General features: G+C 42.8%; 1 protein-coding gene across 1 annotated transcript; it reads right to left on the minus strand.

Moving 5' to 3' along the window:
• Window positions 1–19406: 19406 nt before the first annotated feature.
• RP9 (RP9 pre-mRNA splicing factor) lies at window positions 19407–25453 on the minus strand (the record flags this gene model as incomplete). Its single annotated transcript, XM_079538728.1, has 6 exons — window positions 19407–19673; window positions 21915–21976; window positions 23230–23321; window positions 23666–23795; window positions 24560–24590; window positions 25269–25453. 6 exons carry the CDS (start codon window positions 25451–25453, stop codon window positions 19487–19489), a joined length of 687 nt encoding a protein of 228 aa, XP_079394854.1. The 3' UTR covers window positions 19407–19486.
• Window positions 25454–25857: the final 404 nt, after the last annotated feature.

Genomic DNA, 25857 nt, shown 5'->3' on the forward strand with positions numbered 1-25857 from the left:
CCGCTTCCCGCGGTTCCTTCCCTCCCCCCGCCCGGCCCCTGGGAGACGGGAAGCGGCTCGGATACCGCCGTCCCGCCGGACAAACCTCCGACGGCCGCGTCCTCATCCGCCTCGGCGTCCCGAGCGCGGGCGGCCAGCGGGCCGGGGAAGCGGGGGCGGAGGATCCGGTCTCGCCCGGGCTGCGGAGGCGGCGGCCACCCGGCGCGCAGGCGCGCTGCCCTCCGCCGCCCGCCGCTCAGCCCCACAGCATCACCGCCGCTCGGCGGCCGTTACGACGCGCCGCGCGCGGCCGCCCCTGCGCGTGCGCAGAGCCGCAAGGCGGGGAGGAGGGGGGAGGAAGATCCCCGAGCGCGCCAAGTCCGGCGCCTCGGCCCGCCTCCATTTCCTGTTCCACTCCTCTGAGCTTCCCCTGCCTACGCGAGCGCCCGCGCACCAAGGTAACCGCGGCCTCCCCGGCGCTTCCGCCGCCGAAGGCGCAGGCGCGTTGCGGGCGGGCCGGGAGAGGGGTCCGGGGAGGAGAGAGTGCGCGTGCGCGCAGGCCACAGAGCGAGCGAGCGGCGGCTCCCTCTGCTGGGCTCCGCGGGTCGGGCGGGCGGGAGCGCTGTGTCGGGATCGCCGTCCCCGAGTGCCGCGGCCGGGCTGTCAGGCCTGGCTGCGGGAGAAGCAGCAGGGGCGAGGGCCGCGAGAATAAAACACACCCGATAGGGAATACGTTGGAAACCGGGGAGCGTCTGTGTACTTCATAGAACGGCCTGGGTTGAAAAGGACCACAACGATCACCGAGTTTCAACCCCCCCCTGCTCTGTGCTGTATTTATTTCCGTTTGAGCTCCACAGCCTTTACCCGCCCAAAGGAAGGCTGGGATTTTCCCTTTAAGGGCGAAAGCTTTTTGCGGTGAATGCATGAGCTGGGAATTCCGAGGATGCCAGATGCACTGTGAGGCACGCAGGCGGCCAACGGTCAGCACATGAGAGCCTCAGTCAAAGAACAACACGGTGTGCCTGCCGAGGTCATCCTTCCCATACACAGCCCATGTCGCAGTTCACATCTTACAGCAAGCAGGCAAGCTTAATCTAAATAGTACAGAAATAAAGCGACATGAGTGTTTCCCAGCTTAAAAACACCAACTCCCTCCAAACAGCCACACCTCTTTGCCTCCGGTCACTCGACGCTCCCTGTGCTCCCACCTTCTGCTGTCTCTCCCTGGGACCCCGTGTGGGGCTATGTTGACCACATCTCCTCTGAGGATGATCTCTAAGATCATCTAGTCCAACTGTCCACTTACTACCAGTATTTCCCCACTAAACCATGTTCCTTAGTACCACATCTACACATTTTCTGAATGCCTCCAGGGTCGGCGACTCCACCACTTTCCTGGGCAGCCCATTCCAGTGCCTGGCCACTTTCAGAGAAGTTTTTCCTAATATCCAACCTGAACCTCCCCTGCCACAAATTGAAGCCATTCCCTCTCATTCTATCGCTAGTTACCTGGGAGAAAAAGCCAGCCCCCACCTCTCCACAGCCTCCTTTCAGGTAACTGTAGGGGGTAATAAGGCCTCCCCTGAGCCTCCTTTTTCTCCAGACTGAACAATCCCAGTTCCTCAGTCACTCCTCATAAGGCCTCTGGTCCAAACCCCTCACCAGCTTTGTTGCCCTTCTCTGGACACACTTTAGGGCCTCAATGTCTTTCCTGTAGCAAGGAGCCCCAAACTGAACTCAGTACTTGAGGCACAGCCTCACCAAAGCTGAATATAGGGGGATGATCACTTCCCTGCCCCTGCTGGCAACACTATTTCTGATACAAGCTAGGATGCCTTTGGTCTTCTTGGCCACCTGAGCACACTAATGGCTCATGTAGAGGTTCTTTACCTCTGCACTAGAGGTAGCCACTCTGCCCCAAAACTTTAGTGTTGCCTGGGGATATGACCCCAAAATGCAGGACCCGGCACTTGGTCTTGTTGAACTTCATCCCATTGGCCTCAGCCCAGCAATCCAGCATGTCCTTTAAAGGGCAACACTTCTCCCAACTTGGTGTCATCTACAAACTTACTGAAGGTGCACTCAATCCCCTAATCCAGGTCACCAGTAAAGATATCAAACAGGACCAGCCCCACTGGAACAGAACACCACTCATGACGTATCGCCAGCTGGATTTAACTCCATTCACCTCCACTCTCTGGGCCCCAGAAGAATACTGTGGGAGACACTACTTTGCTAAAGTCTAGGTAGACTATGTCTACAGCCTTTCCCTCATCCACCAGACTGATCACCTGGTCATAGAAGGAGATGAGGTTGGTCAAGCAGGACCTGCATTTCATGGACTCATGCTGGCTGGACCTGATCCCTCAGTTGTCCCGCACATGCCATATGATCTCAAGATGATCTGATCCATAACCTTTCTTGGCACCGAGGTCAAGCTGACTGGCATGTAGCTCTCCAGCTCCTCCTTATGACCCTTCTTGTAAATTGTAGTCACATTAGCAAGCCTCCAGCCTTCTGGGACCATTCTGGTTACCAGGAACACTGATAGACGATAGAAAGAGGTAATCACCTCTGCCAGCACCCTCAGCACCCTGGGGTGGATCCCATCTGGCCCCATGGACTTATGACAGTCCACATGGAGTAGCAGGTCTCTGACTGTTCACCTGAATAGTGGGTGGTTTATTCTGCTGCCCATCCCAGACTTCCAGGTCAGAAGGTAGAGTACCCCAAGGATAACTGGTCTGACTTTTAAAAACAGATGTCAAGAAGGCCTTGAGAACCTCAGCCTTTTCCTTATCCTTATCCTCAGTGTTCACATTCCCCACTACATCCAGTAGAGGATGAATATTTTCCTTTGTTCTCCTCTTACTTTTAATCTATTTGTAGAACATTTTTGTCTTTTACTACAGTGGCCAAGTTGAATTCAAGCAGGGCTTTTGCTTTCCTAATTTTCTTCCTGCATATACCAGCAACTTCTTTGTACTCTCCCGGAGTTGCCCATCTCTACCATGAGGTAGACTCATCTTCTCCTGGAGCCTTACAAAACATTCCCTGTTCATCCATGCTGGTCTGCTTCCCCACGAGCACATCTTATAGCACAGACAGCCTGCTCCTGCGCTCCTGCATCTTTAAGACTTCCTTCCTGAGGAGCAGCCAGCCTTCCTGGATCCCTTTACCCTTCAGAACAGGCTTCCAAGGGATTCTCCTCACTACTGTCCTGTGTAGTTCAAAGTCTGCCCTCCAGAAGTGAGGCAGCAGTTTTGCTGACCTCACTCCTGACTTCACCAAGAATAGAGAACTCTGCCATTTCCTGGTCACTCTGGCCAGGACAGCTCCCAGCCTTCACATCTCCCACCAGTCCTCTGTGAACAGCAGGTCTAGCAGGGCACCTGCCCTAGTAATCTCTATTACCAGCTGCATCAGGAATTTGTCTTCCACACTCTCAAGAAGCCTCCTAGGCTGCTATGTTTCCAGTATACGTCAGGGAAGTTGAAGTCTCCCATAAGAACAGCACTGACAATTGCACAACTTCTGCCTGCTGCTCGTAGGACACGTTGTCCATCTCTTTCCAGTTTTAGGCAGCCTATAAGAGACCCCCACCAGAATGATCAGCCCTGTTGGCCTTCACCCTGATTTTTTACCCACAGAGACATAGTCTTTCCAGCCTGAGATCGATATTCAAACATTTTCGAGCACAGAGACATACCACCACCCCCTCCTTCCTTGCTTATCCCTTCTGAAGAGCTTATAGCCATCCACTACACAATTCCAGTCATGGGAACAATACCAACGTGTTTCTTCCTGCAGGATAAAAGCTTTTACTGCTATTCCTATCTTTGTGTTTTGGTTCTGCCTTCCATTGGATGGAAGGGGCCCCGCATCATGGCCAAATGAGCTGCAGGTGGAAGAGGGAGTGGGCAAGCAGCAGCTGCCTCCCATAAAGAGGCTAAGCTGAGGAGAGAGGTAGTTTCTTGCTGGGCTGGAGGTAGCAGCAGCAAGGACATTAATTTTGAGGGGCTTTAGTGGGGGGAGAAGCAGCTTGGCTTTTTGTAGGTTTTTTTGTTTTGTTTTGTTGTTTGGTTTTTTTTTGTTTTTTTTGTTTTTTTGTTTTTTTTTCAACCTTCTTTATGCCTTGGGCCTCTTTGGCCTGATTGAGTAAAAGAGGGTTGTAGGTTTTTGGTGCTTGAAAAAGCTGGGCAGACTGTTCTGGATGGAAACTGGAGAGGGCTCCAATTCTCTTGAGGGCTTTCTGAGACTCTAGACCTGAGTTGTATGCTAGCTTGTAACAGGTCAGAATTGTTTTTTGTTTCTTTTAAATCTTTTTTCTCTGAATTTCCTAAGTATTTAGGTTCTGTAGATGTAAATAGCTGAGTAGCTGTCTGTTTCTGTGTAGACCAGAGACCTTCTTTGCATTCTTACACTCCTGCTTCTAAGCTGTACAATATCACACTACTTGATGGAGTTGGTATGAGTGAATCTCTTAGCTGAGGAAGTGCTGAAGTATGGGAGTTCTGGTTTGTGAGCCTTGTGTGGCTCTGAATGTGAGCTTATGTGTAGGAGTTTTTCTTAGGGTATTTTGTTGTTGCCTTAACTTAAGCACAGGAAGCGTAGTTTCACTGAATTATTTAACTACTGCTGTTGTTGTGTGTATTTAATGTAAAAACTCTGGATCAGTACCTCTACTGTGATCTCAAATACAGCATATGTGATAACATCTAGAAGTGCTTTCTTTATGAAATATGAAACCTGATTGTTCTCTTTTTTTCCCTTGAGATCTTTTGCTCAAAACCAATTGGCCAAAAGCTAAACTGGTGAAAAAACCACTTATGTATGCAAGACTACCTTGAAGTTACTGTATTTTTAAAATGTGTTATGCGATTAACTTGAAGTACTAATACTACAAGTTATATAGAAAAGCTTACTTATCAAAAGGCAACTAGAGTCTTTGACCGTATTAACTTTGATAGTACTAGTCTTCTAACTTCTGTATGGAAGACAGTAGTCATCTTAGAAGTATATTGTTTCACTGGGTTAGAAATAAAGATAGGGAGAGAATTGTCTGCTGAATTCTGATTGAACATAAGAACCATCAAGTTATGTGTGTTTTAAAGTGATTAATCCAAATCACTTATCTTTTTTTACAGTGTTAAGAAAAAGAAAATGAATTCTGCACCTGCTTCAGAGAGTGGATCATATTCCACAAACCACTCAAGACCCTTCTTCTATGCGCAGCCAACAGCGCAGCAACCTTTTCAACATCCATGGTACCTCAGCCATACGTACAATCCATACTGTGTGCCTGCACCAGGTAAGGTAGATGACAGCTACCTGAAGTAGTGAATTGCTCCTAGAGTGGAGAAATGTGTGTTTAAAAAAGCTGCCTGTGAGTTCAAAGGGGAATTAATGTAAGGTTTGTCTTGTTAAGGACTGAATTTCAGAAATGTTAATCAATTGTGGCCTGCTTGTGTTGAAATGCATCTCATTCTGGAGAATGGGAACTCTGCAAGATGGTAACTGTTATCCTATGGATACAGAGCTCTAAATATGACTAAAAATGAATATGTTTGTGTAAGCTTCTTATATACATGTTTTAGGTATGTATAAATACAAATTTGAAAGAGAACCTACAATATCATAATACATCTTGTGAACAGTATACCCATGTTAATTTCCATCTGGAACTCTGTTAGTGAAGATGATGTTATAGAACAATGTGTGAAAGAAGGGAGACGCAACAAGCAAACAAAAAGCAGCAAAATAACATGTTTCAGGGAGTAAAACTAAGCTTTGTTCTGAAGTGTTGTTGTCCAGATAAGCTGTTCTGTAATGCAGAAGACTGGGTTCCCTACAAGACTTGCTTCTAGATATTGATAACTGGAGAGCTTTAACTGCCCGTGTGTCTGATCTCATTGCTCTGTTATGTGCTCCTGTACACTGTGACTGCTGTTACTAATCAGAATGGCTTGTTTCAGAAATAAGGTATTTCTTTTTTGTTTCTAATTATTTAGGCTTCCGGGGTGGACATCCGTATTTTCCGCTTTATTCTGTTGCACTCCATGAGTACCCTGGATTTTTTGTTCCACAGCATCCAGTGCATGCAAGAATTAACAGAAGGCCTTATTTTAATGCTCCCCCACCCTCTCCCATGTTTTATCATGCAACGCGATTTAGACACTACAGTTCCCCTGGGAGAAAAACAGAGACAAAAGAAACACAGACTGATCCTAGACAGCCTGAAAACAAGCAGAAAAAGCATCAAGATACCCATACAGAAACGAAAGGTTGTGATGCAGGAAATATGGCCTGTGTTTCTTCTGGTATAGGTACAGAGACTGAAAGTACTTCAGAGAAACAAGATCTGTCTGGATCTTCCATTGTGGTAGACAGGGAGTTTCATAATAGTCCTTCCAGCTCTACACAGTATAGAAATCTTCCTACTGGAAGCTATGCCTTTGAGAAGGAAGAGGTGAGAATAGAATACGGAAATGGCTCTCCAGCTATTCAACTGTGGAAGTCCTTTAAAGAAACCATTCCTTTGTATGATGTGGCAAGTGGTAAACCAGTCCCAGAGAACGTGGTGCAGCGTGATGTATTTTCTGTTAGCTCATGTGAGGGAATGATATATGGCCCTCATGAAGGGGAGAAATTGGTGCCAGGAACTTACATAGATGAGAGAAAAGCTGTCCTCTCTTCAAAACAGAGCGTTGAAACTATGCAAGAAAAAGATGTCCAAGATAATGAAGTGAAGCTGGATGCAGAAAAGCAGGTGACTGCAGGTCAACGGGCAAAATCCCCTCCAGGTGAAGCCATGGCAGTACAACTAGCAGAATTAGCAAGATCTGTTACCATAGACCAACCAGCAGTAAGACAGGATGTGCTAGTAGCTAAGAAATCTAGCTCTAGGAGATCCACAGGTTCAAAAACTTCTCAAGAAGAGTCCAGCTTTATTCAACAAGCAGGATTGCTTCCATCTAGTATGGAGGTAATGAGTGACTTGAGTTTTCAGCAGAAAAAGCTGAATCTAAGCCATAGCGCTAACAATGAAAGTCAAACAGATAGAAGCATTTGGTGTGAAGAATCAGTTGAGAAGTACGTTCCTTCTAACAGCTGGCTGGCTTGTTTGGATAATATGGATGCGAACTACAGCTATGACATGTGTTTGCCACAAAGAAAACGTCAAAGTGTACTTAGTCTTTCTTCTGATGACATGTCCTCTAGAGAGGATGGCTCGTCCATTGATAATGCCCCAGTGTCTTATTTTGTACCTGACTATGTGCTTCAGAAGAGCACGTATACCTTCCAGAAAAGTACAGAGGGCTTGGAGAAAGAGAAAATTAAAAGTGGTGGGTCCCTCAATGAAGATGAAGCGGTAGGAAGGGAGCAGGTGAACAGCTTGAATGGCCAAGATGTCAAAAATTCTTCAACCACGAAGATTAAAGAGGCTTCCAGCAAAGGTAGAAGGCTGAGAGTCCTTCCTAGATCTTCTAGTCGGAAAAAAATCTGTTCTCTCAAGAAGAAAGCTGCCAAGAGTTTGTCAGAAATTGAGGACTCAGAAGAATACTCTATGCAGGTAGAAGAGGAGGATGAAGATGAAGAGGATGAGGAGTATGAAGATGATGATGTGGATGAAATAGAGTATTTCTTTCAAGAAGCTGCTCCATATGGGATCTTGATGCCAAGTAAAGGAAACTTGTACCGACAGGTTGGCCAAAGGATGCTTTGGAAGCCACCAAAAAATGCTTTTCCAACTCACTTAATTAGCTGGCCTGCTCAAGAGAAGATAAAAACTAGGAGTAGGTTTGGTGAAAACATCAGTGTTGTTTACAAACCAAAGGAGAAAGAACAAGATGAAGTTGTATATAGTGACTATGGGTATTATGGAAGAAAGAGGCCAATGGCAAGAAGAGAAGAAGTTGAACACAAGCGAACACTTCAGAAATTCTTGGGAGGTAAGATAAGTACCGAGAAAAAGGTGCTTGTTAGTAGAAAACTTTAAGGACACAATTGCAACTGCAAACTGTAGGCTGAACCAGTTGGGCATGGGAGGAGTCAAACATAATTTCAGTTTTGGCTTAGTCAGAAGTACTTCAGAATTATTTTTTTAGGCAGATCATCTGTTTGAAGACACAGAATGATAAAGCAGTCAGTAGAGACCTCAGTAATAAACTCCTTTGAGTTAGACTAATAGGCTTAACTTCCTGACCTTAGTGGTAACTTATTCATTTCAAAAGCTTAAGGTCAATTTAATTATACTTGTTTACCATTGTTTAATGATATTTTTGAAACGTAGGATTTAAATTTAAACAGACTTGACCTTCCATCCCAGTTAATGTTAGGTAGATTAAACATGCTGAAGTTCCTTGTAATCTGATGACCATGCATTGTGTAACTTCCCTTCTCTGCAGGAACATCAAACCATTGATTTTTTTGTTGTTGTTGTTGGCTGCTGTCTTGCAGTTAGCAACAAAGTTTTGCTGTGTTTTTATAAAATCAGTGTGAAACTACTGCATTTCTGGGAACGTTTTATTTACTTAATCCAATTTCTACTAGTATCTTTTTAATTGGAAGTGAGAATAAGCAGAATTACTAAGGTTCATAACTGGTACACTGAGAGGTTGCTGCTTAGTGTAGTCTTACTATGAAGAGGATCTGAAAGAGGATCTACTTCTAGTAATATGGGTAATGTTTTTGTTTTTTTTCTTAAATCTACAGCTTTAACTAAAGCAGCCTGTAATCTGCAATTTTTGTCATGTGGTCAACAAAGTTATGTTTTTATTTCTGAAAGACTCTTAAGATTCAGTGGCTAGCTTTGCATTCTGGCAAACTGTCTGGTTGATTGAACAGTATATTAACATTAGCAAGCAAGAATACTGATTTTTTTTATTTTTATTTTTATTTTTTTAAATCAACTCTTCTATTAGGAAAACTGAGGGAGAGCATGGGGATGCCATCTGAAGAGTATTGGATTAGAAGTGGCGCTAAACCCAAATTCACTGGACAAATACATGGTAGTCTCTCACCCCAAGCCAAGAGCAAAGAACAAGGTACATTTTCTTCAATGTTTGTTTTATGAAATAGCCAGAACAGTGTAGTATGAAACACAGTAAACTTACTGTTTTGGTAAGATTTGAAGATAAGGAAACTAATTGTAACTTTTCTGTTACTGCTGAAGTGTGTCGTCAGTCCAATACATCCAGGATGTTTCATATCCTTCTTAAACACAAATGTATGCAGATAGTGGCACGTTAGAGTAAGCTTATTTAAAGGTATTATGGGAAATATTGAATGTGATGTGGCCAAACAGAGCCCTTATTTGTGCAAAGCTTCTTTGTCATAAGCCGGAGTATTAATTTTTCACCAAAATAATGCATCTCTTAAGTTCATATGCAGTGGTATGTGATTTCTATACATTCTACTTTCTATCTACCAGTGGATTAGGCACAGAGTAGTGTGTATGCAGGAGGGGAAGAGAAGCACTAGAAGCAATGAAGGAAAGCTGAGCTTAAACTTGCTTTCATATGACTTCAAGATACAACTGGTGTTTCTCTAGGGAGCCCGCCTCTGGTTAAACCAAAGAAGAGAATAGGCAAACCCCCACTAAAACGCAGAGACACAAGATGTGAGGTGGAAGAAGTGGAAGTGTGGGAAATGCCTAAAAGGAGCGTACGCAGAGGTTGGTAGGATTCTTACAAACGTTTGGTTGTTACTATCTTGGAGCAATGTGTCCTTTGATATAAGGATATCATTGGGTTATTTGTGAAATAATAGCAAATACAGGCAATTTAAAATAATACTCGTTAAACTTTGAATGGGAAATTAACTGTGAATACTGGTTGTTGTAGCACTGACTGAGCTAGGTTCCTTAACTCTAGGAGGAGAAACACTACTTTAGTCTATTTGCTTTTCAAAGTATTTTAACTCTTGGTTCCTGTGTCACTTTTTGCTGTCTTTAAGCTGTAGGCCTGTTTCAGCCAAAATAGGTGTCTTGATTCAACATAAATGCACATAGATAATTCTTAAGAACTTTAAGTAGGAACTTATTGCTAGTTGTAAATTCAATAACCAATATGCTTTTTTTTTTTTTTTTTTTTTTTGCATTTGTGGGAGAGTCCAGAAAGCTACAAATTGAAATGGATCAGTATATAAAGGAGCTCTCTAAAAGATCTTAATTCCTTCTAGGAAAGAACAGTTTGGCATAACTTAAATATAAGCTAAGCCAACCTAAACGTTTAGTTGGGAAATGCTTAAGAGGAGACTTTCTTCTCTCAAAGCAAATGCAACATTAAATGGGATTTACAGTTCCTTATATTTTCAGTACCTGAAACAGATTTGACTGAAATCAATCCTGTTACTCAAAGTTGGTGTCAGTCATGACGTCTTACTAAACATGGATGTGTAACCTTTAGTTGTTGACCATTTCCTGAAAGAGCTTTCAGAAAACTTGTGCAATCCCAAGTGACCTCTTAATTTTTCTCAGAAGTAGTTGGTGAATCTTGGATGCCTTCTGTTCAACAAGAGCACACTGAAAAATTAAGTTTGATATGAAACTCCTGCCTATCTGTCACACTGGGATATTTTGCAGTCCAGCATCCTGTCCCCAGAATTTAATTTGCTGGGCATTTGAGTACCTACTTAAAATTTCAATCACGAGCATCTTTTCCTGCAATAAGAAAGGGCAGTCATTGATGTCTGGCCTTCCTTTGGAAGCGAGTTGACCTGCTTTACTCAGAGTATGTGTAACTTAACCATTATTTTTTTTCCTCTAGGGCGCGGAGCAAGGAGGTCTCTTTATAAGAGAAGATAACTGCAAATATTGGGGCAGGAGGGGAGAAAAATATCATAGGCTTGCATGAAACCAAAAGTAAATTAATATTCTTGTATATCTTGTAAGTTGCTGTGCACTCTTCAAGGGTAAGAAGTGCCCTCCATATTTATGATGCTGCAATTAAACTGTAGTAAGTATTTAACGCTAAACTAAGTCACTTTTTGTAACTAATGCATCCACTATTTAAATAATAAACTTAATAGAAGTGCATTTAAGTCTCCGTTTGTACTTGGAAATAAAAACTACTGATGCATGCATATCCCCGTCATACTCTTACAGCATGCCAGTTACTGCTGCCCTGTCCTTCAGCTCAATAGGACTACACGGCCTGTCAGTGTCATCTCATGGTTAGTCTATGTGATATGGACATAGCTGTAAGTTTATCTTCCATTGGCTGGATATTTGGCTGTTTGTTGGTTTTCTTTCTTTCTGTGAAAGTATAAAGGACTACAGTTTAAGCTGTATGAGGTCAACTACTGACTTGATATGTAAGTTACAATGACTTGCAGTGGTGTACTGATAGATGGCTGAATATGAGCCAGCAGCATGCCCAGGTAGCCAAGAAGGCCAGTGGCGTCCTGGCTTGGATCAGGAATGGTGAGCAGCACTAGGGCAGTCATCCTGCCCTGTACTCGGCACTGGTGAGGCCTCACCTCGAGTGCTGTGTTCAGTTTTGGGCACCTCAGCACAGAAAGGACATGGAGGTGCTGGAGCAGGACCAAAGAAGGGCAGCAAGGCTGGGGAAGGGCTTGGAGAATATGGCCTGTGAGGAGAGACTGAAGGAACTGGGGCTGTTCAGTCTGGGGAAGAGGAGGCTGAGGGGAGACCTTACTGCTCTCTTCAAATACCTGAAAGGTGACTGCAGCAAGAGCAGGGTTGGTCTCTTCTCACTGGTGACAGGATGAGGGGAAATGGCCTCAAGTTGTGCTGGGGAGGTTTAGGTTGGATATCTAAAAGGACTTCTTTACAGAAAGGATTGTTAATTGCTGGAATAGGTTCCCTAGGGAGGTGGTTGAGTCGCCATCCTTGAATGTGTTTAAAATTTTTCTGGATGTGGTGCTCAGGGATGTGATTTAGTGGTGGAACATTAGAGTCAGGGTAGTATGGTTGGGTTGTGGTTAGACCTGATGATCTTTAAGGTCTTTTTCAACCTGAGCAATCCTATGGTTCCTCGTTTTATTCTCTCAAAGCTATGATTGAAGGACTAAAGCTAAAACACTGTGCTGATATTATGTTCCTCCTTCTGTCCAGGTCAGAGTCTCTACAGAAACAGAGATGTTACTGATGACTCTTATTTTGCTGCTGAGTCTGAGTCAGGGAATGAGGCACAACACTGTTCTTAGAAACTCCTGTAAAATTTCACGCTGGCTTTGGCACCTTGCTACGTAAATTCTCCTGTAAAACTAAGGTGATAAAACTACATCTCTTGTTGAACGATTTGTAAATAACCAAAATAGCCTAATCATAGCACCAAAACATCTGAGCTTTTTCACTTCTAAGAAAGTTATTTCTTTACATAAATTATGTAGACTATACAAGAATTCCGAGTCATGAGGTCATTACCTCACGAGAAAAACAAAGCAGGAAGCTATTATTGATTCCCAAATAAAGTGGCAGTGAGAAAAAGATAAGGAAACTGCACAAACCTAGAGAGAAGGTCTCCACTACTCAATTGTCCCTTGGCTATTGTTTTTTAATAGCACTTGTAGAAACCTCTGTTTAAGAGCTGCTGTAATTATAGCCTTTACTCCCAAGGTAGTAGGAGAGAGAACTCAGCAGTGTTGGTGCAGATTGCTTTTGGTTGTTTTTCTTTTCCTCTTAAGTACATAACAAGGAAATAGCAAACTATGCTGCACAGAACCTGCATTGCATCAGAAACTCAGTAAACTGTGAAACTGGGGAACAGTTCTTTCAGGCATGGAGCTTCTGTAATACTGTTCCTGCTTTGAAAAGTATGGGGACTTCTGCTCTTACCTATCTAGTATAGGAAAGAGGGTTAGACCTTTACTGTGGTGGCAAGAGTTAGCAGCAGAATTACTTCAAGTTGAAGACTAAATGACTGTAGCTAAGACCTCTAAGGTAAAGGTTGACAATTTCCCCTTGAGTGTGGCTTTGAAATTGAGTACTAAGTAGCTTCTGCTGACAGATTTGTTTGTTGTCGTCTTGTCTGGTAATGGAATACTTGTGACCTAGCAGGTAGAAGGAACTCATTTTTGGCAGTGACTGATATTCCAGAGTTATCCCAAAATCATACTAGTCCATCCTTTTACAGGTCTGGTATCAGTCTGTGTGCTTTCTACCCAGATGTAAGAAGCAGTTTAGAGCTGGGTGATAATGGCTCCTGGGAAGATGTGAGGAAGAAGCAGTAGGGATTACTTACATGGCATTGTGTGAAAAATAATGCATTAGTGTTATGTATGTTTGGTGTGCTGTGCTCCACAGAACTAGTACTGTGGTCTTAAAACTATATCTTTTACTTGGCTTTTTCTTCACTCAGTGGCATAAATGATCTATGGACTCGGTCTTAAGTCAGTTGGCTTACAACTCCATTTAATGTTCCAGTGAGTGAAATGGATGTGGCTTAGAAAAGTTGTAAACTATGAACTGTGTTTTAAAAGGCTGTGAATTGAAGTCCAGCCTCTTTTTGTTCAGACAGGTAACTAGCCTGTGCTGTCTCACAATCAATTTCTGCTTATAGAGCATATAGACATGTGTCAACTCTGTTCCTTGTGAAGCTAGATTGCCTAGCAATGAGTAACTATGGTGCTAGCACTCCTGTAAGCTTAAAGCCATAACGGTATTGTACAGCCTCTGAAATATTCACATGCCATCTGCAACATCCCCTGAAGGACAGTGGAGAAGCCATGTACTTATTGGCAGAGCAGTAATGAACAGTAGAGGCTCTGAAACTGCCATGTCAGGTGTTGTGTTGGACTCAATTTTGAAGTCATTGCTTGTGGCTAATTGCAACCTCTGTTGCAAAGTAGGTGGAATGTGATCATTACAGTGAAGCCAATGGTTATGTTAGTTTGTCAGATTTTAATTCTGTATTTTAATTTTAGACTTTACGGCATCTACGTGACATAAAGATTCCTCTCTTAATGTCCTGTTTTCTGCCTTATACTGGGAAACATTAATAGCATGTCTTTCTGCTAAAATAATAGAAGGCAGACAAGATTCAGTGGTTGAAACAGTAATTGCATTTTAAGGGAGGTGAGGAAAAATGTGGGTTTTTTTTGTTTTTGTTTTTGTTTTTTTTTTACTTTTTAAAAAGAAAAAGGTTCTCTGACTCACAGCCATTGGTCATTTCAGGCAGAGAGATGTTAAAACCTGGGTCATTTCATGGCTGAAAAAATGTCATTTTACCACTGAAGTAATCTTTCTGAAAAGACTGGTTTGGAATATTAATTGTATCTAAGAGCTGAAAATCATTAGTTGTAGCAGTATTGCCAAAGAGTTGTGTATCAGCTACAGTTCACATTTGTTTAGATCCATGGGATTAATAGGTTCATGTTACTGTTACAACTCAAGTTTCAGTATAACTTTCAAATATAAACACTATAAAGAAGGCAGTAATGACAAGGAAATAATTTGTTCCTTTAATAGGAAATGGATACTCCAGTGGTGAGGTATAAATAAGGCTAATCCATCTTTCAGGAATACAGATTCCTATCCTGCTGTCTAGAATTACTTCTGGATTGAACCATTTTCCATTACTAAAACAGGTGTTAGAACTTATCTCTAGTCCACGTATTTCTTAAAGAGCTGGAGTCTCTTAAATAATAGCTTTGGCACTGCTTAAAATGTGAAGTGATTAAATGCAATGTGTTTCTCTGAGTGCCCTCACACTAGTTACTGCTACTAGAAACCTTACCATGTTGAGAGTGTGCTAAATTTTCAACTTTGAACCTGGCCCTACTTTAATGAGTTTGGGTAGATGCTTCTTAAAATCTGTATGTTGGGAATAGTTGAAATTTATAACACTGAGAATGACGTGGGGAAAATAACCAGTGTGGAAACGAGGGCAGGAATGTGCATTCTGTGGCCCAGCACAGCCTGCAATGTGACCACCCCCTGATTATGGCTCTTCCCCATTAGGTGTGCACCCATTGCTCACAGCAAGCACAGTGCTGCAAGATTGGCACTGTCTGGGCTGAAACTGGGACACAAGGAGGGTGCAGGGCACTGCAACACAGTTTATGGCAAATAATTGTGTGCAGTTTGATATAGTGGCTAAACACAGTCCCAAGAACAGTGAGAAATATGTAGTTATGCTTTCTATTTTGATACAAGAATTTGAGAATGTGCTTCAAGATTGAGGAGGAGGGGGTGGAAATCAATTTGTTTGCAACTCCATTCTAAGTCGACATAAATACATTACCAGCAAATTTTCAAAAGTAATGCATGAAGTTGCAGTCAGATGTTCAAATCAATCTGATTGTTTCTTTACCAGACCTTTATAAGCTCCTGCTGATCAGAGAAACGGTTCTTGCTTTCAATCACACCTTATTCAAGCCATTGCTTTTTGGCAGTGTGCATATTTGTGAGCAACTGTTAAGGGCAAATATGCACAGGAAGAGTAAAACTTCATCAAAAATCTCTGATGAACAGCTTGAGAAATCACTGGGCATTGCAGCCACTGTCATCAAACCAGACCGATGGACTAGTTCCATAAAAAAGTCAAATATCCCTTTAGTTTTTTGTTTCTGTTGTTCTTTTTCTTTAATGTTGTAATAAAAATAATAAAACATGTTTTGTTACTTATATGTGAATTATAGTATATACTTTAGGAGGGCTGCTCTAAAAGTAAAACCTCCTATTTTATTATGTTGGCCCATGCTATCAGAGGTGGACGTTGGCTGTATGGCAGTAGAGGTTGAACCTTCCTACCATTATCCCATTGCATGTTGTTGCCATGTGGCAGATGGCAGCAGAGGAGCAGTCTGACCAAAAGGCATCTGATGTGCAAGTGCTGACCAGGCAAAGGTGTGGCAATGAATTCCTCTGGGGACAGAGAGAGGGGGAAGGCACCTTTTGACATTCATTGTTGGCTGCTGAATGTCTAAGGAGGGCAGTGGATGTGAGGCTGTGAGTGGTGCATCTTAGTGGTGGCAGTGACATTGGGTCACCTCTGGTACAGATTGTTACAGGTGTGGTGCAGGCTCTTGTTCGTCACTGATGAAAATGGATAACCAAAGGTAGTGACTGTACTGAAAAAGTGTTTTGTAGCTAAGAATTTGCTCTACCAAACCGTGTTGCTGTACTCAATCTGTTATAGGTTCCATGGAAATAAATAGGAAGCATTACTTTCAGAGCAACCTAGTGGCCCTAAATTATTCCTCTTCACTCAGTGCAGCCTAGGCAAGCTGAAAGATTGGACACCTGTGAACAAGTGATGTTTCTCTGTTAATTAATAATTAATCTGTAGGAGATTCTTGCTGAAGGAAATACATTTTTAAAGAAATGATTGGGTATTTAAAAAAAAAATCTACTAGGGGTTACTAACTAAAATAAAATTTGTAATTCAAAGTACTGTGCTTCAAGCAATCTAAGATTTGTGCGTGTGTGTGAAATACCATTACAGTTTACCCTGCTGTGTTTCATAAGCATTGACTTGACCAGGAGTGGAAGAAGATACTGGGTTAAATAGATGTTTAGTCTGATGCAGAACAGTGATTTGGTATCTCAAAATAAAATGTTAAATTGCATTTGATATGTACTAATCTTTCAGGACTGTTTAAAGTAAGCGTGTTTGGATTTTGTGTTGTTGAGGGAGGTGGTTTAGTACTATTGGTGATAGGAGGATGATCTTGAAGGTCCTTTCCAACCATGGTGATTCTGTGATTCTTGTAGGTGAAATTCTATTGAGCAGACCAAGGGGATGGACCGATTCCCAAAGAATGGGATGAGAAACGAGGGGAAAGCTGAGTTTGTTTTAATTAAGCTAAGCTCCAGAAGAATCTGAAATGATAAAAGCCAGAGTAACAGAACAGATCTTGGGTTACCCCTGCTCTACTCAAACTCACTAAGAATTCCCTGTAATGTGTCAGGTTTATGCTTTACTTGCTGTGGCTTCCAGCATCTGTCTGATCGCCAGTGCTTTCAAAACATGGATTTTCTTGGCATCATATGGAATAAGATAGAGAATCAAGCCATTATAAATTTTCTGCATGCATCTGTTAAATCTTTCTGGTTGAAGAACCAGGAGCTTTAAATCAGTTCTCTGTTATCAGTATTATCAACTACCCAGAGTCACTTGTAATGATATGGTAAATAATACTGGAGGACAGAACACCAGCAGAACATTCAAGCTTGGTGAGACAACAAGCTAAACAATTAGGGAATTTCACCCAAGGATACTGCTTTGATTAATCTCAGAACTGTAAGGGTCGGAAGGGACCTCTGGAAATCACCGAATCCAACCCTACTATCAGAGCAAGTAACACAGGAAGGTGTCCAGATGGATCCTGAGGATTCTGAATATCTCCAGAGGAGGCTCTACAACTTGTCTGGGCAGCCTTTTCCAGTGCTCCATTTCTCTGACAGTAAGTTCTTCCTTGTTTGTATGGGACTTCTTGTGTTCCAGTTGCTGCCTGTTGCCCATTATTCTATTGCTGCAAACCACTTAAGAGAGTCTGGCCCCATCAACTCGACTCCTGCAGTTTAGATATTTGTAAATAGTGATGAGATCCTCTCTGTTCTCCAAATTGGATAGTCCTGGGTCTCTCAGTCTTTTCTCATACAAGAGATGCTCAAAGTCCCTAATCATCTTTGTGGCCCTCTGCTGGACTCTGTCTTGAAGATCCCTATCTTTTTTGAACTGAGAAGCCCGTAACTGGACACAGTATTCCACAAGTGGCCTCATCAGGATAGAGTATGGGAGGAGCAGAACTAGCCTTGACCTCCTGGCCATACTCTTCTTGATGCACCCCAGGATACTATTGGTCATCTTGGCCCCAAAGGCACACTGCATGCTCAATGGCCAGCCTGTTAACCACAAGGGCTTTAAAATCCCTCTCTTTGGAGCTCATTTTCAGTTCAAATACTCTTTCTAAGGTTGCTAGGATATAGCAATATTTAAGTTGCAAGCTGTTCAACTCTTTTATCAATGAATGTGTTTTTGCTGACTTCACTGAAGATGTGAAGTCTCAAATGTGATTATTATTTTTTTTTCTAAATAGGTCTTGTCTATCTTAGTTTAACTCATATTCAAAATGACTGGCAAGGAATGGAGTTTTGTTTTTACTAAATGGCTTGGATATGCAGAAGGGAAAAAAACACATTTTTTTAATGCATATATTCCTGTCTCTTTTCCAAAGCCTCAGGTGAAGGAGGAAAAAACAAACACTACCAAAAAACTTAAGTGCACTTGAGTGTATGATGTCTTGATTTTGCTGGCACTGGTTACTGATGTTCATCGTACTTTAATATAAGCATAAATACAGAGACTAAGTTCTGCATGAGATCAGGTATTACCTACTCCCTTCAGGGCAATTCTATTTTTTCTTTTGCAGAGCACCCATGAATATTTAGGCCTTCAAATCACGGCTTTGTACTGCTGTACATCTATCTCTTTCAAAAAGAGAGAATTTACTCTAACAACTTATCACAATCTCAGCTGTTCCAGTCAAGTTTATCTTGGAACATTATTTAAAAGAAAGAACTTGTAGTCAGTGTATAACATCGTTCCTGCTTACGCGTTCTTTGCTACTGTTCTGTAGCTTACAAGCACGTTTGGAAACTTCTTTAGATGTTTATATTCTTGTGGGATGATTCATATACTATTACTACATGAAATAGTTCTAGTAAACATACAACATAAGTTGGAATTCACTTCCTCAAGCCTTTTTAAAAGGAAAAAAAAAATCAAATGTATCAAAACAACTGATACTGAAGTATATGTAGAAATGCATTTTTCTCATTTCCAACATGAACCACCACTCCCTTTTTTAAATAATCAAAAACAACCCCTACCAGTGAAATTGGCATCTAGCATTATCACAGCTGGCTCACAGTCTTACAGGTTAGGGAACGTTCTAGATATTATAGAACTGTGTCTACTGCAATCACATTGAGTTTTTGCTAACAAAAAACTCACTCTGGTTCTGTCTCCAATTCCCTTGATTTACATTCCCCCCCCCTTCAGCAGTGTTCATTATTTCCCCAGCTGCAAGTTAAGTACAGTGGACTTCAAAACACAGGCAGTATGCAGAAAAAAAATACAGGTCCTCACTGTAAGTGAACTGCCAGTGCAAACTGCAGCCCCCTTGCAATGAGGCTTTGTATAAAATTAAATGACTGTGTGGTGAAAACATGCTTCAGCAGACAGTCTGCTGAGTTCTTCCACCACAGTAGTGATGGCTTTCTGCTGGCAGCCACATAGCAATTTGCCCAAGTTGGATGATGCTTTGCACAAGTTTCATGGTTAAAAGATATGTATGATTGTGTTTCATTCAGCACAGCTCTACTTTTTCTGGCTGCAGCACTGCAGAGGGGTAGAAAAAAGAGCCAGTGAAGGATGCTACATGTATCCAGCTGAAGTTTTAAAAAGCCCCTTTTGCTAGTTTCTTCCTAATTCTTTGGGTCTTTCTAGGCAGTTCAAAAGTGGGGGCAGGGAATGGGGGAGGTCAATGAGCATACAGTAGGTGACTGCTATCAGTCATTCTCATTAGATTTAGATTATTTATGCTTTCTCTTCTTCTTCTTCTTCTTTTCTTTTTTTTTCTTTTCCTTCTTTCTCTTTTTTTTCTTGTGTTTATCTGAGGAAGTGGAGCTGCTGCTATCTTCATCATCATCGTCATCACTGTCATCACTGCTGTCGTCATCTGAGGTGGAATCCTCAAGGAGCTGCTTCAGCTGCTGTATCCTGTGTTTAAAAAATATGAATGAGAATCCTTTATAGACTCTCCTTGAAACAATTTATTCTAGCTTTCATCTCTTTCCTCCTTAGCTTGAGAAATGGAAGCTGCATGCAAAGAGCAGGGGAATGCTCCCTCTTTTGCTGAATTACAACTTCCATCAATTTTCAGACTGATGACAACCTCTTCTGAGATACACACGTTGAATTCAACATCTTTCCATCCACTGGGATATCACAAACTAGCGTATTTGACAATGCATAAATAAGTCACTCTGAAAGTAATGCCTCCTATTTATTCCCACAGAAACTAACTACAATAAGTTAAAAGAAGCACAATAAAACTATTTGACAGAGCAAATTCTACAAAGCTACAAAACACTATCTTTCAACATAGTTACCACCGTTAGCCATGCATTTTTGCTAGCAGTGAATGAGGGCCTGCATGACACACTCATTTAAATCTGCACCCATGGACTCCTAGCAATGATGCTATCAGAGCAGCTGTGGACATTTTACCCACATGGTCCACCTTTCATTAGCCCAAACAGACAGAAATCTGAAGGTGCCAAATCCACACTATATGGTGAGCATGGTAGGACAGACTATCTAAGACTGGCAGTGTGCTCCATGGTCTTCAAATTGGAATGTGGCATGGTGTCATCATGTTGCAAGATAAGGCTTGTCTTCTTCTCTGGCCTGACTATAGAAGCTCCAGTCTTCAGCTCAGTCATCGTTACAGTACAGCATCAGAGTTGATGGTTGGTCCATGTCCCAGAAAATCCAGAAGCATTACCTATACCTTTCCTATTCCAAAAGACAGTGCATGTTACTTTACCTGCTGCTGGCTGCATCTTGGACTTTTTCTTCGATGGGAGTTCACATGTCCCCACTCCATGCACTATCATTTTGACTGCAGCTTGTAGCGGTGTACACACCACGTCTCAGTACCAGTAACGATGCAATCCAAGAAACTGGCACCTTCAGTCTTGTATTGGTTCAATAGATCCTGACAAGCTTTCATAGCGTTCTTTCCATTCCTGTGTGAGCATTCATGGGACTCACCTGATGTAAACTCTGCAACATTCCAAAGTTTCCACCATCATTTCCAGTGCACTGAAGGCAACGTTCAGCTCTGTTGTAACATGCCAATTCATGTGGACGAGCTGATCGAGATGCTCTTCATTTCGTGATGTGACAGCTGTGTATGGCTGTCCAGAACGCGCCTTGTCTTTCATGTCACTGTCACCACTGCTGAAACGTACCACCTTCTAACCTCGCTGTGCTGACATCCACTGTTTGATCTCCGTAACCATTCAGCAAGCATTGATGAACGTCAGTGGGTGTCAATTTTTCTGCACAGAGAAATTCAATTCCACCCCTTTGCTTCAGATGCACTTCTATGTCAGACACATTTTGTCAAACTGCTTCTCTGCTGCCATCAGTTTCACAGCAAAGTGTAATGGAATATTGGTTGGAAGGGTCAGTCTCTACTGCCATACCACCAACATCCACCTCTGATGTTGTGGGCCAACATAATAAAACAGAAGGCATTACTTTCAGAGCAGCCAATGTAATTTAATTAAGCACAGAATAAAGAGACAAAAGCAATCACCAGACCACTGTAAGAAGTTCTAACTTTATGCACACAAAGGTGCACACTGGCATTATAATATCAAGAAAATAAGTGTCCTGTTGATGAAGAGATGATGTCAATGAAGCTGCCTGGGCAGATTCTACTTTAGATGCAGAGGTATCTTTGACAAGTACTCTTCCTTTGAGCTTTCACAAATTCCTGACAAATGTGGAGGGATACCTGCTGTACACACTGAACAATGACCTCACATGAGGAACAGAATTTGATGCCTAGAGCTAACCTTCTAAAACCATCCCTTCCTGTCTACTGAAAGATTTTTGACATAAAAACAACTAGTGAAGCCAATGAAAAATGTCTTTATTAGACCTAAAAGAGAATAAGATCCAAGTACCCAAACATTATGGTATAAATGAAGGATTCCTCTTTGAACTTTGTTCTGGGAACAAATGTAGAAGGTATTAGAGAGGCAGGAAGTATACAGAATGATCACTGAGAAAGCAGAAATGCATTAATCTCTGATAATAGAAAGAAACTGTCATTAAAAATGTTTGGTTGGTGAGGGTAATATATCAGCATTTCAACCACAAACCCCAAATCAGAATCATGTTATCCAATCAAACTGAAAATGCATTTTACTGCAGAGGCACACTTACCTCATTTCTTTTTCATGACGTTTCGTTTCCCTTATTATGTCATACATTGGATCTTCATGTGCCTTTAAAATGAAAAACAGGAGCCTCATTAATGTGGGCTGATTTTTACTTTCTTAGTTACATCACTGATGAAGGAGGCTCTCCTTAGGTATACTGCTGCTTTTCCTCTCCAGTCACAGTTGACTAAGAGGTCCCCAACATATACTGTAGGAATAGTTAGCTAGACACAGAAGGAACACTGAAGTTCAAAATAGTACATACAGTTCCCTGACAGCACATTTTAAAACACTGGATACAAACACATGGCAGTACAGTTGCTAAGTACTGGAAATTGGAGCTGTCCTTATGTACTATTACTATTGCTTCTTAACCAGGTTCTGTTTAAATTGAATAGGCATTGCAGTAAAAGATAGTTGTGATGGAAGATAGCAAATAAACTTGCAGATATTTAAGGCCAGTTCATGCCAAGCAAGAAGAATTTAGGCTACCATTTCTGTTGGAAGATTCAGCAAACAGAGAGACAGAGAAATGGTATCAGATGCTGATCAAGGTGGGAATTCAAATTTCAGTAGCAAATGAAAGATGGTGGGAATGGACTATAATGGCCCTTGACATAACACAAGAATTTGATGCAACAGAGAAGAAGCCTGTAAAAAAATATGAAGAATAGAGGCAATCTGGTCACAAATGTGAGTCAAATAACTGCTTGCAGCACCATTCTTATTGGACAGAAGGAGCCCGGATTCCATTTTTCACAGATAGAAAAACACAAGACACAAAGCGATGCTAACTTAAAATACATTTTAACAGTGCAAAGCAAAAGAAGCCACGCTGAAAGAATCTGAAAAACAAAGATGCAGTCTCACATAGCAGAAGATCAGAATAGCACACAATGGATGGATCACACACCTAGACAATAGGCTTCATGATGTGGTTGGTCAGTGACAGCAGAAGGCTTGAAATAGCTGTAACTGGCAGCTCAGGCTTTACTAAACATATTTGTTGTGTTTTATTACAAAAATTTATGCTGTAAATACTGACTGAATATGACAGTTGAAAGAGGTTCTTGAAGATTTCCAATTTAAATGTTAATTATTTTCCTCTTGCAGAATAGATTTTTCTTTAAAGCAGCCAAACATCCAGCCACATCTGTAGCTTCTTCTTTATTAGGAGACTTTTGGCCTCTGTATTAAACTAGAGACAGAAGAAAAGTCCTTAACAGATCATCATCTATCTGGCTTCTCTTCACCTGCAATATTATTCATCACCAATGTCAAAAAAAAAAAAGCAATAATAATGCAGCATTTGTACTCACTACTCTAAATTGTTCCAGTTTCTGATTGCCTTTAATAAAGAATGGGCATTCTTTATCCCCTGTTCTGTGTCCATAGCGTTTACACCTCCAACCTTGGGAAAGAAAAAAAAAAAACCAACAGTGAATTGCATCTGTGAGCCAGACCAGCATTTAAACAAAACAAAACACAGAGAAGCAGACTTATGGAAAATATTTTCAGTTTTGGAAAAAAAAAATTAAGAAAAAAAAAAAAGGGAGAGGAAGAGAAGTGTTACATTGATAAATGTAGCTTCCATAAAATAGAAGGCTATTACATTAATCTGTTGATTGTCTTATATCAACATGATGCCAAACTATTTGGATCCTGTCATCCGTCCGCCACACATCCTGCCCTCCCTCAGTGTAAGAAGACAGCTACATGAAGATCCAGTGACACCTGGAACATTTTCAGCCTTACACTGCATAACTTTGACTTCTTTTCCCAAAGGCATCCAAAGCCCTTTTGTTGGGGCATGTGCCAGAAATTCTCGTGCACTTTCATTGCCTGGTACATCAGGTATGCAGTCTTCTGGTTTTGTTTCCTCTTCCTATGGAGAAAGATAAACACAATAATATCACCTTAACAAACAAACAGAAGCAACAACAGGAACAGCCCACCTTTGTAAGAATCAATATTCCAAGTGTACAGGCCTTCATTTAATATGAAAACTATTTTCTCTAACATTTATTTTTCTTGCAACACAAGAAGGGTCTTTTCCCTGGCCCTTTCCTAGTTCAGATTTTCGGGACATTTATTCTAGCAATTTTTTTTCAATAAATGATAGAATTGAAAAAATCAGCAGAAGCTGAGACTTCTTTGTCGCAACAAAACATGAGAACTAGAAATAGCCTTAACAACATGAAGAAGTATATTGGGGGGTTAAAAGCACCAGATTATGATTTCATTATATACATTTGACAACAACAGTAATCACTACGAAAGTGTTTTTACACAAGTATTTTGAACATAAGCAATGGAGAAGAATCCTGAAAAGAAGCCATACAAACTGAAAATACGCTTCACCACACACGATTTCCCTGCACCCATACCAAGTACTACATTAGTTTTCTGTCCTAAGATTTTGTGAAGGAACCAGTACCATCCTATTTGACTCTGAGCATCTTGCTTGAGATTTAGGGAGTCAAAGAGGTTCGCTTGCAAACAAGGAGCTCTAAATTGCCCTCTGGAAGCACTTATCTCTGTGATTTATATATAGGTATCCTAGGCCCTTTAGCTAGGATACGAGGGCTGAAAGGCACTCTCTGAAAATCACCTGTAAAGCTAAAGATGCACGGCAGTACAGGTACCAACCTTAATTAGCCCTGGGGGAGGTTTCTCATAGCTGAAAAGCAATAGAAATGTTGTTACTCTGTAGCTTAGCACAATCAAATCATTGGCAAAATACGGTACCCCGATGGGATGGAGTTACAATTTTCACCTCCCGTTTTCCCTTCAATTTTACTTCATCAGTAACCAAGCAGCAGAGCTGGATGCAAGCATGCTGAGACCCCGTGCTCTCAAACTGCCGCGCGTTTGCCATTTTGCAGCACTCATCTCCTGTGAATGCTCCTGCGAGGAGCTCGGCGCTGCAGCCGCCATCAGGCCTCCTGTCAGCTCCTCAAATAGAACAGACCTGCCTACGTGTACAAGCGGGCTCTGCAGACCTCCCAGCTGGACGCATACAGACGAGCGACCCGCGTATTTCGGCCCTGTTTTCAGCCCCGGGGCCCCGATCTGAACCACGGCTGGCGACAACCAAAGCCCCCGGAGCAGAGCGCTGGAAAGGTTAAGAGTTGAAGGGCTTTCACCGCTTTCAGGACCCACGAGGCCGAGGCGAAGCGCCGGGGTTTGGCTGCCCGAGCCCCGCAGGAGGGCGGGGTGCCGGAGTCGGAGTCCGCCGCCCGCCGAGGGCTGGGCCCCGCCAGGCCCGCGCCTATCCAGCGGCAGAACGCTCGCCGTGCCCGAAGGACGAGCCCCGCTCCCCGCCGGGTGGGCTCGCAGCACGGCCTCCGCTCCTTACAAGGACTCCAGGTGCTGGAGCTTCTGCAGCTGCTGCGCCTCCTGCTTCTTCCTCTTCCTCTCGTGCCGGCCCTGGCTCCTGCCGCCGCCGCCCGCGGACTCGTGGGAGCTCCCGTGCCGCGCCCGGCTGCCCCTCGCCGCTCCCTCTTCCTCCTCCTCCCGTCCCCTTCTCGGCCCGTGGGACATCGGCGCGGCGCTCAGGACGGCGGTCACACCGCGCAGACCCCGCCCCGCCCGCTGCGCATTTCGCTTTCACTTCCCGGGCCGGGCGGGGCGCCTCGGCCAAACGCCGCCCTCCTCCGGCAGCGCGGCCCGCGTCGGTGCGGCGCCGCTTCGGTTCGCCGTTGGTGCCGAGGAGGCCGCGGACGCGCTCCTAAAAGCTCCCGCTCGGCCGTGCTGCCTGAGCAGCAGCGCACGTCCTTCTGAGCGCTGCCGGAGCGCCGCGCCCGTCCGCCGGTTCTGATTCCATCGCGGTGTTTTGCTACCGGGACACTGGTTTGTGGTAACGCCAAATCGCAATTGGTTCCATGCGTGGCCATGTGTCTTCGAGCAGTGAGCAAAGCAGGAGAAATGCTCCCAGGCCCCGCAAT

The sequence above is a fragment of the Tetrao urogallus genome (assembly GCF_951394365.1).
Source record: "Tetrao urogallus genome assembly, chromosome: 7".
NCBI classification, from domain to species: domain Eukaryota; kingdom Metazoa; phylum Chordata; class Aves; order Galliformes; family Phasianidae; genus Tetrao; species Tetrao urogallus.